General features: G+C 35.9%; 1 protein-coding gene across 1 annotated transcript in view; it reads right to left on the bottom strand.

Annotated features, from left to right (window-relative positions):
* Positions 1 to 2,386: 2,386 nt before the first annotated feature.
* Positions 2,387 to 13,813, bottom strand: part of FAM81B (family with sequence similarity 81 member B) — a 64,824-nt gene continuing 53,397 nt past the window's right edge. Inside the window, exons 8-10 of the mRNA XM_063087613.1 lie at positions 6,581 to 6,716; positions 4,348 to 4,543; positions 2,387 to 2,520 (exon numbers count right to left, since the gene is read on the bottom strand). Of these exons, the coding sequence (XP_062943683.1) occupies positions 2,387 to 2,520; positions 4,348 to 4,543; positions 6,581 to 6,716 (466 nt within the window). The remainder of the gene's footprint in view (positions 2,521 to 4,347; positions 4,544 to 6,580; positions 6,717 to 13,813) is intronic.

The following is a 13,813-nucleotide window of genomic DNA, read 5'->3' as shown; positions in this document are numbered from 1 at the left end:
GATTGTTTGAACTACAACCTAGTTGAGAGCATTTTTACTTTACTCCATTGGCTATATATCCTCCCTGCTTTTGTAGCCATATCTGTAGAGTAAAAAGCGGGTATGAGTGAGATGACTAGGCCTTTGGTCTGTATCAATTCCTAATTTAACCCTTCCTACAACCCTTTATTTGGTTCATTACAAAGAGTTACTCTTTCAGCTCAGTATATTGCTGTTTGTTCTTAATATATTTTTTATTTGAAACAAAAATACTATATTTTTAAAATGTAAAATCATCCATAAATGCTTAATGTAGAAAACAAAAGCTCTTTGTAATCCAATGATAGCTAAGTTTGTTGTAAATTTTAACTTTTTTTTGCATACTGTACTATGTATATTGTGTTCAACATTTTAAAACATTTTTTGACAAAAGTGGGTTCACATCTATATTGTTTTGAAACTTGCTTTTTTCACCTAACAGTGTATCTTGGATTTCTATCTGTATTTTATTAAGGGCTGTATAGCATTTTTTTTTTTTTGTCTAATATCATTAACTTAGTCAATCAATTCCATATATATATATATATATATATATATATATATATAGTGTGTGTGTGTGTGTGTGTGTGTGTGTGTGTGTGTGTGTACACACACATATATATTTTAACTATAACAAATGATGCTTGAATAAGCATTCTTGTTCTTCGGGAAAAGACTTTGGGAGTTATTTTTCCCCCATACTATAAATTTCTAGCCTTGGAATTTCAGGATCAAAGGACATATACATTTAAAAATATTAACAGATGTTTCCAAATTGCCCTCTAAATCATCATACCAATTTGTAGATTCACCAATAATGTATGAGAGTGCACATTTCTCTTCACCCTTGTCAACCCAATATAATCAATCACTTTAATCTTTGCCAATCTGTAAATGGTACCTAAAGGTTCTTTTAATTTTTATTTCTTTAATAGTGAGATTGAGCATGTTTTCATACCTTCATTGATTATTTATTCTTCTCTGCCTTGCTTATTCATATTCTTTGCCTGTTTTGAAAAAATTTTTTTGATTTGTTATTTTCTTATTGACTTGTAAGACTTACTTGGGATTACTTGGGATATTAGCCCTTTGTCTTAGCATGACATTTAATTGCAAAGAACACTTGTCTTACAATGAAAATCCCTTCAATTATGGAGTCATCACCACCTTTGCTGCAGACTTAGGCTTCTTCCCTGGCTTAGGGAAGAAGAGAGACAACTGCTCTAATAAGGGTATATCTACACAATGGAATACTACCCTGCTGTCAAAAAGAATGAAATACTACATTTCGCAGCAACATGGATGGACTTAGAGAAAATTATATTAAGTGAAATAAGCCAGGCACAGAAAGAGAAATACTGCATGCTCTCACTTATATGTGGGAGCTAATAAAAATAAATAAATAAACATACAAACAAACTGTGGGGGGGGGGGAGGATAGAAAAAAAGAAAAAGACACAACAATCCCAATAATTCCTTGAACTTGTAGTGAACAGGTATGATGTTGATGGGGGGAGGGGGTGAGAAGGAGCGAGGAAAAGGAGGAATTGGTAAAGACACACGAAAATCAACTACATTGTGTATTGATAAATAAAAATAAAAATATAAAAAATAAAATAAGTTTTTGACTAGTGCCTGCTTCTCTAATTTTTTAACTGTTCGGATTTTCATGGAAGCTGTTGTATTCTCTTATTTTGCATTGGTTAGCTTTTACTTGCACATAATTCCAATAACATAATGAAGACAATGAAAATATATTTTACATATGCATAAGTTAGACTTGCTATAAACATTGGGATTGTTAGAAAAGGATAACCTCTGGATCAGAAGTTGCAAATTGGAACTATTTTGAATTAGTTGCTAATACTTATAGAGAGGCTTCTCTTCCAAAACTAATTTTGAATTGTTGCTAATACTTATAAATGGAGAGGTTTCTCTTCACTTTTGGCAACAGTGGACTATATACACGTGAGTAATAAACTGGAACTACATAGTGGCTATTATTTTTAGACTGGGTAGGTGTTCTCCAGTTTGCTACAGTTCCTGCCATTCTTTAATATATTACACCTGGCCTCCGTCACTCATTTGTGTGCATTATGTAGATTGCTTTTTTTAATTGATAGGCAGATAAAAATATAAAAAGGCACGTATATGAAAGAACTCCTTAGGTTTTTCATTAATAAATTGAAGACATCATAAAGCTTCTTTGCTTTATTTTTTTTTTTTCTCGTACATACATCTCCTTAAAAGGTGGTAAGACATACAGAGACGTTAGAAGCTGTAAACATCCAGAAATATTAACTTTCTTCTTCACTTTTCACAACAAACCACCCTGTTGGCTGGTGAAAAAGATGATGACTGGAAAGTTTTATGCTTCCTGGAGTTCCACTATCTTACGCTGCAATTTCTTTAGGTCTTTCTGTACTTTATATTTCTCTAAATCCATCTTCGTTTTCTGTATTTGCTGGAGGGAACTGAGAGAGTCATGAACTGATTTAAATCCTGGGAGAAGATAAAAGAACAGGTATACTTAAACAGTGTATTGGAACTTTTTTTTTTTTTTTTTTTACAAAAGTTGCAAATCAGCAGTTCTGCCATAATTGATCATCATTTAATTCAAAGCACATTAAATTCCATTAAGATCAGTCTAAAAACATACATAATCCATTTCTTACGTGTCATGAAGACGCATTAGCAATAGTGTTTCAACTTACATCTGGTTTCACTGTGAAAATTTAATAATTCTCCTCTTCCCAAATATATTGCATAATAAAATAATTCTATATTTCGAGACAAGTTTAAAATATTTCCTTCTTTCTGTATGCTTTGACAAGAGATTTTGTGTGATCTCTCTTCTTAAAAATTTTTGTTACCAAATTGAAGGTGAAGACCACTGATGAGATTTCAAAATTTCTCTGAAAGACCAATTTGATGGACCTAGAGTGGCCACCTGCTGCCCTCTGTCCTCCCGGCACTTTGTATCTCTCTTGTGTGCATTTAGTCATGACCACAGACCTACCACACACTTCAAGGTTCTCAACAGTACAGCTCATTTCTTATTCACTGAGGCCTTTCATAGAGTCAGTTCTCAACACATTTCTTTAAAGACATAAAGGAGCAAACCATTGATTTGTAGTCCCCCTTTGCTAGAACTCCCACTTAGCAAAATGCAGAAAATTGTAGATGGTAAATTCCTCTTTAGCTCATCCTGAGGTTGTACTCATGCAATGAGTAAAATTAAACCTGACAGTTAAGCAAAAAACAGGGCCTTTAAAAGAGAGCCAGTTAATTTGGGACATGATTCCTGGACAGATAACTCATATTTTGATTTGGTGGTGGGAAGTGGGGTGTGAGTTGTGAGGGTTAGGTTTCCAGGCAGCAAATTCTACTTATAATGCCAGGAACGTCTGGCAGAATGAGACCATGATGTCTTCCCAATGCACCTCCAAATTTGGTAGAATTTACACCTGAAGTTTTGTTTTTGTTTTTGTTTTTTTTTGTCGTTTTTTCGTGACCGGCACTCAGCCAGTGAGTGCACCGGTCAGTCCTATATAGGATCCGAACCCGCGGCGGAAGCGTCGCCGCGCTCCCAGCGCAGCACTCTACCAAGTGCGCCACGGGCTCGGCCCTACACCTGAAGTTTTTCTGAGATATGGAGGACAGAAAATGGGCTGGGGCTTTCTCTAATAAAGGAACCCTTCTGATTTCTAGTAATTCCCTCAGAATTGTGACTTGAGGCAGATGGCTGCTCCACAGCACCTATCCCATGTCCTTCCCTTTGACAAATTAGATGAGCCTTTCAAATTAATCCTCTTTGATGTTAGCTCAGCTTGACATTGCTGTCATTAGCCTCTTAAGAAGAAAAGCAGCCATTATACCCATACTCTGCTAATTCATCTCTCTCTCTCACTTCTAAAGGTCAGGTCTCCAGTCTGACATCTATCCAGGCTCATCACCTGCAATTCAGTGAGGGGGCATTTGATTTAGGCTTCTAATTTTATAAAATACTCACAAGTCAGGCCCTGACAATCTCCAAGGATCTTCCAACTCTAACAATTCTGTGATTCTATGATCTTAAAGAGTAAAAAAATCTCACAGCAATGGCAGACTTGTGACATTGTCAAGTGTGAATGAAGAAAGTTAACATATTTACCTACCTTCCCATGGTATGCTGATATTCTATGGGATATTTACAAAAGCCGTGTTAAATACATAAAGATGTCACTAATGACAGGATTGACCCCTGGCCATTAGCTTAAAGTAGAAAACTCTGAGGGACTGAACAGGACAGGACAGATGTTCATTACTTAATAAAAGGTATCTGCTTACCTGATTGATATTCATTCTGCATTTTTTCTAATTCACCCCAGATCTGCTTTTCCATTTGGTTCATCTTTTTAGACAATTTATTTTCTATATGCTTTACTTTGTTGAGTTCCACTTCCTGTTTCTGTGTATTAATGAAATTCTCTAATTTGCTTGAAAGCTGCAGTAATTTTTCTTCCATTTTATTTTCAGACTTTTCCTATAAAAGAAACCAGGTGATTAAACTGCAGAAAAGAAAACTGAGGTGGATTTATATTTCAGCTAGGACAAAATGTTTTTTTTTTTTTTTACAAAAATAAATATTTATTTTTCCATGTTAAGCATGAAAATTCAAACCAAGCTCCCTTGTATCTACTCAAACCAAGTTCCTCTGTATCTAAAACTGTGCTCACAAGAGTAAGAGCTAATCCCTTCCTTTGGCCTACTTTGTAGTTTCTGGAATTCTACATGTGTTTGGAAAATATAGGAAAATAGTCAGGGCCCCTCAGATGTTCAGAATCTTGCCGAGCATGTGCTGTAAATATCCTCAGGTGTTCCTTGTTACTACTTAATGTATCCTCAGGTGTTCCTTGTTACTACTTAATGTAATTGCGTATGGGCACCCAAGTGTCCTGGGTTATAGACCTAAGTATAAAGGGCTAACAACTCTGGTCCACGATGCTTCTCAGAACTCAGAGAAGCCAACTAAGATGGCTGCTTCTAGCTCTGAATAAAGTCTATTAATTTTTTACCCATGGCTCCCAGGACCTTCCACCTATTACCTAGCTTGTAGACCTGCGTGTGGAGGGTTTGTGACCCAGTCTGGGCAACAGACTCAAGGGGTCTGTGAGCCCTAGCCCTAGCTCTACAACATGTTATGGAAGAAAAGAAAAGGGATGTGGTCATGCTGAAATGCCTCAAGAATTTGGATTTTTAGTGTCATATTTAAAGAAGTGTAGCAAAGGAAGACATTTAGATACCACTTTCCCTGAACTCCTTGGACATGCTCCTGAGTGTTAGGTGATCTTATTTTCTCCAACTTCCTATCTCCATGTGGACAGATTTCAGCTAGAATAGTGGCTCTCCATGCCAGCGATTAATTAGAATCACCTGGACCGTACCCTGCTCCTATACATTCTGATTTAATTGGTCTGTGATGGAGCTCAGAAATTGATATAGTTTAAAAGCTCTCCAGATTAATCTAAATGTGCAGCCAGGGTGGGGACTGCAGGGGCAACTTTAGGCTAATTAGGTTCCTTTCTCCTCACTTCCCCACAGGGAATTGGGGAGCAAGAACTGGCCACCACTGGCATGCACCCTTCGATTCTCCTCTCTTTGGCCCTGCCTGCCTCAGGAATGATGGATTCCAGTCTCTGTCTTGTGGGAGGCCCCTGCTTTCAGGGTGACTGTGGTCATCTTGTGCCGCCTATAACTGGTAGAGGAATCTGGCTAATTCAGCGGTGAGGAACTAGCAGGCCCACTTGGCAGCTGCTGATCTGATTCATATCCTTCGATAGTCTTATCAGTGATAAAGCTGTTATATTTATCTCCAACTCTTGGACTCCTGACTCACTCTATCAGTTGTTTACAAACTCAGGTGGGGGCAGGGAATATTATTTACTGAGTTGCCTAAAGCCCTTCTACCTAAGTTCTTAAAACGCCTTATTTGAATCACCTGCAGGGCTGGCAGCCACTGACCACACTATGGCCCTATGCTGCCTTCCCATTGGGTAGGATGCAATGAGACAAGGGAGCCCTGAAATAAGTATATTTCTCATATACCTTGGTAGCCTCACCCCAAAGCTTGGGGCTTTCCTTACATGGTCGGATCTGGAAGAAGAGTTTTGAAAACCTTTGATCTACTAACAGGATCTCCAGAAAGGTTAAATGACTCATCAGAGCAGCAGTTTTCAAGCTTTTGTGCTTAAGCATCACCAGGTAGGGAGCTTGTCTAGAACTACAGATCCACAGTGGAGGCCCAAGAGAGTCAACTCCCTAGGTTTGGGGTGGGAATTTTTAAAAAATCTCTTCAGTTTATTTTGGTACAAGTAGAGGGTACTCTGAAAAATGCAGGCTTGCAGAGTTGGGGAAGAGCAAACAGAACGAGAAAACGGGCCTCTAGATTCCTGCTGCAGTGCTAAACAAAATAATGGTACTGATGCGTGAAGATTACTGTAAATGTTGAAGTGCAGCCTTCCAGGCCATCCAGACAACGACTATGCGGATGTTTACTTCATTAAATAGCAGAACTCCTCACCAGTTTCTCCTGCAGGACCTTCAGACATTCATTTATATGGCTCAGGTGGTCTTTTCTTTGTTTGATGAACTTGTTTTCTGTCCATTTTTGATTATTCTCAACTTCTTCATACAGATTGCTTGAAAATGAATTAAATCTAAGGAAAAAAATGTTTTGTTCTTTTTTAATAAGTGAATTTAAACATAAAACACAAATTTAGTGTTGAAAAAGTCTGCAGTCTTTTTGAGATGACGAGGCTCGGTGTGTCTAGTAAGTACTTATGGGGTGATGTGGGAGGTGGGGAGGCAAGACAGGTACATTCTGGGGCCCTGCCCTGGGCTTGAATTCCCTCCAGCTCCTGACTACACCCCTCTGCATGCCCTAAAACACATACACACGTAGTGACAGGAGCATTGCCAGCTTGGAGTTTCCCGCAGCCCCACAGGAGTGCATGTGCTACCCACACAGAATTCCTCTCAGGGCCGGGGCTCATTGTGTGTGGAGGAAATACTTTGATAAGTCATGTGGGGTGGGGAGTATGATTCTATGGTAGGGGTCAGCAAGCTTTTTCTGTAAAGGGCCAGATAGTAAATATTTTAGGCTTTGTGGGCCATATGGTCTGTGCTGCAACTGCTCAACGCTACCATTGCAACAAGAAAGCATCCATAGATAATATGTAAACAAACAAGCATGGATATGTTCTAATCAAACTTTATTTATGTACACTGAAATTTAAATTTCATATCACATTCACATGTCATAAAATAGAATAAAATTTTTTTTTTTTAATTATTGGAAAGTTTAAAAACCATTCTTAGCTGTGGGCAGAGTTGGGTAAGAATGGGAATTTGCTGACCCTGCTCTACGAGTGCCACTAGGAAGGTGAGAGACAAGCTGGGCACAGAGGACCTGCATTGCCTAGTAGAGCAGGAAGGTGGAAGGAGAGAGCACAAAAGGACTTTGGGAAAGCAGTGTCCAAGAAAGACTTTAGGTTGCCTTTGTCTCTGGTGAGATCTTTAGTAAAGTCCCCATTGTCTCCAATGAATCTATGAGTGGATTTTGGGGAGGGAGATGCTTAAAGAGGTGCCAGTTACTCATGGGGGGCATAAACAGAAGTTAACAGGGGTGCAGGAATGAAGCACCACAGGAGTATTAAATAACAGAGAATGAAGTATTTTGTAAAATGGGAGTCGATATTATTGTAGAGATTAAAGGGCATAGAATCATATGCCATCCATTGGAAAAGTCACTGTAGAGTGGCTGAAGGTTTGAGCAGAGGGGGGAATCCACATCTGAAATGACTGAGAGAGAGTGAACTAAGAAGGGGTGGGACGAGGGATGGGGACTCAAAAGTGATTTCTGTATATGTTTTTGCATATGACTTGCTCAAGATGAGATGTTAATTTCAAATTCTCTTTTAGAACAGGCAAAACTTTTAGATTGGCAGGAGCAATGCATATTGTTTGTTATCAAAAATATTCAAACTAATTTACAATATGTGAAATATGCAATTAAAGTAATAATTGCTCTGATATTTTCATGCAAAATTATATGATGCAGATAATTTAGTTTGTGATATTTATCACTGGAAATTGCTTATGACATGCTGGACATCATACTGCATGTTAGACATATACTGCTTGTACCTGCCTTTCTTGCTGTCCTGAAAAAATGTTCAGGCTAATAATTAGAAAAGACAAGCTTTCTGAAGTCATTTATGTTTTTATTTGGACCAGTGGCTCTCTCCTGGGGACAATTTTACCCCCCAGGGATATTTGGTAATATCTGGAGACATTTTTGGTTGTCACAGCTGGAAGGTGCTACTGGTATCTTCTAGTGGACAGACATCAGGGACGCTGCTAAACATCTTACAGTGCATAGGACAGCCCAAGCAAAGAGTTATCCAGCCAAATACCAACAGTGCCAATGGATGAGAAACCCTGACTTACATGATGAAACCGAGGAATGGGAAAAGTAACTTAATTTTTCAATAGTTATTTTAGTTATAGAATAATAGCTAAATTCTGACCTTCATCCTCGCTGAATTCTCACATTATTTTTGATACGGCGAGGGATATTTTTCATATAAAAAGCATATCTTGATTCAGATGAGTGTCTTAATGTTGAAGAAGATGAAGTTGGGTTATCTCCCTGTTTTTAGTCTAATCATGATTCCCAATCACCTGTGCTACTGGTTAACAGCTGTTGGATCTCAGACAAATATGCCCACCAACTGAACTGTATGTGGATGACCTCAGTTTAGCTAATTATTTCCTCTCTTCCGGAAGACTCTTCCTCAGGATATCCAATGCTGCTACCCTCATTTCACTGAGATTTATGTTCAAGCACCACCTTATCACAAAAGCCTTTTTTTTTTTTTTTGGCTACCTAAAAAAAATAATAAAACCCCTTCTTCTCACCTGACACTTCCTATTACCTGACCCTACTTTATTTTTCTCCAAAATGCTCATCACCATCTGATATATACTAATTTGTGTGCTATCTCTTCCATTGGAACTCAAGTTCCATGAATGCAATGATTTTGCTTCATGGCTGTGAACAATGCCTGGAATATAGTAAGTGCTCAATAAGCAGCTGTTGACTAAATGAACGAATGGGTCATTCTTTCTCATTAAATATCTTTTGTTAGGGCTGCTGACAAATAACAAATCATAGACTTGTCAAGTTATTTAGAAACCTAATCTGCTTCACTTTTCTTTCCCTGTCTCTGGTGGAAATATTAATTAATAGTGATGGTTAAGGGAGATAATCAAGAGATAGGTTTACAATTGTGAATCCAGACTTCAGTGCTCACCTTTGCTATGTAAATAAATGAGAACATTTACTCTTTTATCACGGATACAATATTAACATCCCTCTGAAAATCAAGGAACCATTAAATGTGCCCAAGTAATATCTCTGGAAGGGCATATCAGTAATTGAAATTCTGAAATTAAACTCATAAGGAATGAATTACTATTTATGATCCTTTTGTTACAAGGTTTGCTTGCAATTGGAGACTCACTTTCCTGGTAACAATCAGAAGTCAGACTCTGTCTGTTGGTAGATTATTAAAATATGAAAGCATTTTTTAAAAAGTACTCTTCTTGAAAGATAAAAAGGACAAGTAAAATAAAAGTTTATGTAAATCTTTTTCTTTGCTTAGACTTTTACTTAAAATAATGGACATGATTTGCCATAGTTCTATTAATTATAGAACTTACTGTTAAAAATCTCAACAGGATGAATTTATCTTAGATGAAGATAAATTCTTCACATTTTAGTTTTCAAATCTTCTATTCTGATGGATGTAGGAGTATTTCTACTCCTAGCACAGGCATATAGATAGATGGTAAGTAAGTAGGTAGGTAGGTAGGTAGATAGCCTTTCTTTTCCTCAAAGCACAAAAATCAGATTTTTAAAGTATGGCCAGAGATGTCACTAGGATGATGTGGGATGTTGGTTGTTTTTAATTTTTTTACACTGATGGAATTAGGTTAAAATATACACTAAGGGAGAAAAGGGTAAAGGGTAAGTTGCAAAAGGGTAAAGGAAAATTTAGTGGGGATCTATAGACACAGCTGAGCCCAGGAAAGACAGCTGTGATGAGGGTTAATGGTGAAGGCAGAGTGACTACCATGTTTATGGCTGACATGCATAAATGAAGACATAGCTCTATCCTAGGCCCGTTTTACCGGTTCACTTATATCCCAAACTCATTGTCTTCATTTAACAATGTGTTGAATAAACTTTTCTAGAAGATGTGAAGATTTTGAATTCTTGGAAACTTACTAACAGACTCTCAAAAATTCAGATAGTGGCTTTGACCAAGAGTGAATGTAAAAAGAATTAATGGCCTTTGATGAACTGATAAAACACAGAAGATATTTTATTTTTTGTAATCATATTTTAAAAGTGCTTAAGATAGACTGTGTGCTATTATTTCTTTGGAGATTGAGTCTAAAATGATATCTTTGGAGATTGAGCTAAAATGATAAGTTTCATGTCAGAAACAAAAAATTAATTCTAATAAATATTGTTTTACTACCAAGTTTATACTTACAGGTAGAACTTTCAAACTAATTTCTTAATGTTCTGTGATTTCTAATCAGTGACACTAATTAAAAAGCAATTCTTCCTCCACTTTGATAGGAAGACTTCTGTTTCTTGGTCATTCCAAATTGTACTTAATCTTAAATCCCGATACCTTCACAGCTCATTTCTTGATTACCCAAGCAGATGTGATCTTTCCCTAAATTTCTGTAGCACAATTAGTTCATTAATAGGTGGAATTGTGAGATGGAGGCATCATGGGTTGATAAAAGCAACCTGAACTTTGGAGTCAGACACTTTCTAGCTGTGTGACTTTGGGAAAATTACTTAATCTCCATAATTATAAATTTCCTCATCTTTAAAATCAGGGTAAGACCCACATTGCAGAGCTGGGTACACTGAGCATCTTGAGCACTTAGTGACAGGTAGGCATTTTAAAATGGTAATTACTATATTTACTATTTCTACCTACTGATGTATATCTCATTTAACATTGTCTTAATTTGTATTTTACCTGTGTTCAGCTTTTTACTTATGTGGCTAAAATTATGTCTTTGGATAATCCAAAACACAACTTACATATTCATGAGTACTTAAAAAATCATTCATTCATTCATTCATCAGCTTCTATTTGTGTCTAAATGGGCTGGACTCAGGATACAAAGAGGAAAGAGACATATTCCTGCCTCGGATAGATTTTTAACTTTCTACTACAGTAGTATTTTAAAAGTTGGGTGATAAGATGTGAGTCTATGTATTTGCTTTATTGACCAAATGCTTTTTATTTTCTTATAAATCACTGTCTACTAAACAGCATCATCAGTAAGCCATCTAGGGAGTTACTAGTAGGTGCTTCCTGTGCCAAACCTTTGTTAAAAGATGACTATATTTCATGATGGCCAAGACAATATTGTGGCTTTTAAGTTCAATATAAAATTGAAGTTTGGGGGGGAGGGGGGGAGGGAGAAGGGAGGGAGGTTTTGGTGATGGGGAGCAATAATCAGCTACAATGTATATCGACAAAATAAAATTAAAAAAAAATAAAATAAAATAAAATTGAAGTTTGGTTGACCATTAAACTTGAATTTGTTAACGTTTTCAAATGGAAAAATTGCTTAATTAATAACGTAACCTTTAATGTCACTAAAATTCTATAATTTAAAAGTTAATTCATTTGTTCATCGTTCTTTCTTCTAAAAAAGAAAAGTTGTATACCTCATCTCCTTTAATTTAAAATTTATACATATCTCAAAATCCTAACATTAGCAGTGATTTATACACTTTTTAAAAAAAAGTTGTGGAACCACTTATTTTTGTTCAGAGTCAACCTTGCTAAAAGCTAAAATCCAATATACCAGATTAAAACAGAAATGTTCTGATGGAAAAAAAACAAAAATAGCCCTACCTGCCTTACCTTCTTTTTTAATAAAATACATTTTCAATACGTATGTCAAAGGGTTAATATACCTAATGTGAAATAATCCTATTAACTGATAAGAAAATGACACAAATCTCAATACAAAATTTGATAAATAATAAAAGTAAGGAAATTCAAATGGTGAAGGGAATGCAAATTAAAACAGAAGCTTTTTCATCCTTTAATAGGCAAATATTAGAAAGAGAACATATCCAGTGTTGGTAAGAATGAGAAAAGCCTTCTCATACATTGCTGTTGGGATTGTAAATTGCTACAACATTTTAAGAAAGAAATTTATAAAATTAGTAACTACATATACTCTTTGAATCATAGAGTATCCTAGATTGAATCTTAAGAATCCTAGGAATCTTGCATGTAGAAATAAAAGCACCAGTATGTAAGGATGTCTAAGGATCTATACAGAATACTTTTTTGGTTGGTTGTGGCAACCTTAAAGTGGAAATAATATATTCAGCAATAAGGTAAATGATTGGATTAATTATGGCATACATGTGAGTTAAAATATTATGTAGCTGTATATAGCTATGAAAAATAATATTAGAATAATATTTACTGATCTGAAGAGATATCCAGGATATATTGGGAAAAGGCAAATTAAATAATGTGTGTATGATTTGTTTTAAAAATCTATGCTTTCTCTATACATGTAATGTATATATATACTTTTTCTGCTAAGTATTTATATTAACAGGGAGGAAGGTGTGGAAGAATACATCCCTGGTGTTAGCATAAGTTACAGTAAGAAGCTAAGGTGGTAATCTCTTTTTTCATTTTCGTTTTATCTTGTTACAATAAATGCATATTCACTATTAATTAAAAATGGAGAAAAATTAAATTAAAAATTGCTAATTGTGTAACTAAATGAATTATTGGAGCTCATAAATATTTTCCTGGGAAAAATATGATTTATAGATTCATTGTTACCTATTCTAATACTACTAAAACCTTACTACTTAAAGTGAGAAAAAGTATCAAGTTCACAGTATTATAAAAGTGTCCAGATTCAGGTTTAACTATTTTGATGACATGTCTGTGAGCCAGTTTCCCACAGTACCAAAAACAGAAAAAATAAGCATCATCAATGAAGCAATCAGCCCTAGATCTCAAACATTTCCTTTTTCTCTCTTTTCCATTTGTTGATATACTTTACGTCAGTCTTCCATTCCAGATTATAAACTCTATCTCTTTCCTATAAAATCAGTTCTTAAACTGTACATCTAGAAACAGTTTACATTTCAACTTTTCCTTTGGACACTTTTTTTGGTCTTAATTACAAGCTAAAGAGATTAGATCAAGGACTGCACAGGTATTTAGTGAGCATGCTCATTGTGCTAGAATTAAAAAACCTAGAAATGCTTTCCTAGCATATGAAGAAAATAGGTATTTTTTATTTATTCAAGACATCTACTTCTCTGAGTTTTAGTGATGACTACTGTTTTTCATTGATTTCTAGGATACATATGTTTTCCATTTTAACATGTTTGGAATCAGTTGTCTTCAAATGATGGTATGTTATGGTTTAATTGTTAGCTTCATGTCTTGGAGGTACAAAAATATAACAGTGCATCTTATAGTCAATAACACTTAGATTTAATAGGGAAAAATGGAGAAAGCAGAGTATTATCAGAATAGTGGATTTGACCAAGGCATTAAACCCAAGTGGTGTGGAACACAGAGGAAAAAGAAGAAGGGTACAAGGTGGGGCAGTTAGGTAGTATCATCCAAGTAACTAGAATTTTCCTTTGCCTGCACCAAAGACATCA

This window comes from Cynocephalus volans, chromosome 2 (assembly GCF_027409185.1).
Source record: "Cynocephalus volans isolate mCynVol1 chromosome 2, mCynVol1.pri, whole genome shotgun sequence".
Taxonomy (NCBI): domain Eukaryota; kingdom Metazoa; phylum Chordata; class Mammalia; order Dermoptera; family Cynocephalidae; genus Cynocephalus; species Cynocephalus volans.
This window is presented reverse-complemented; position numbering and strand designations above follow the sequence as displayed.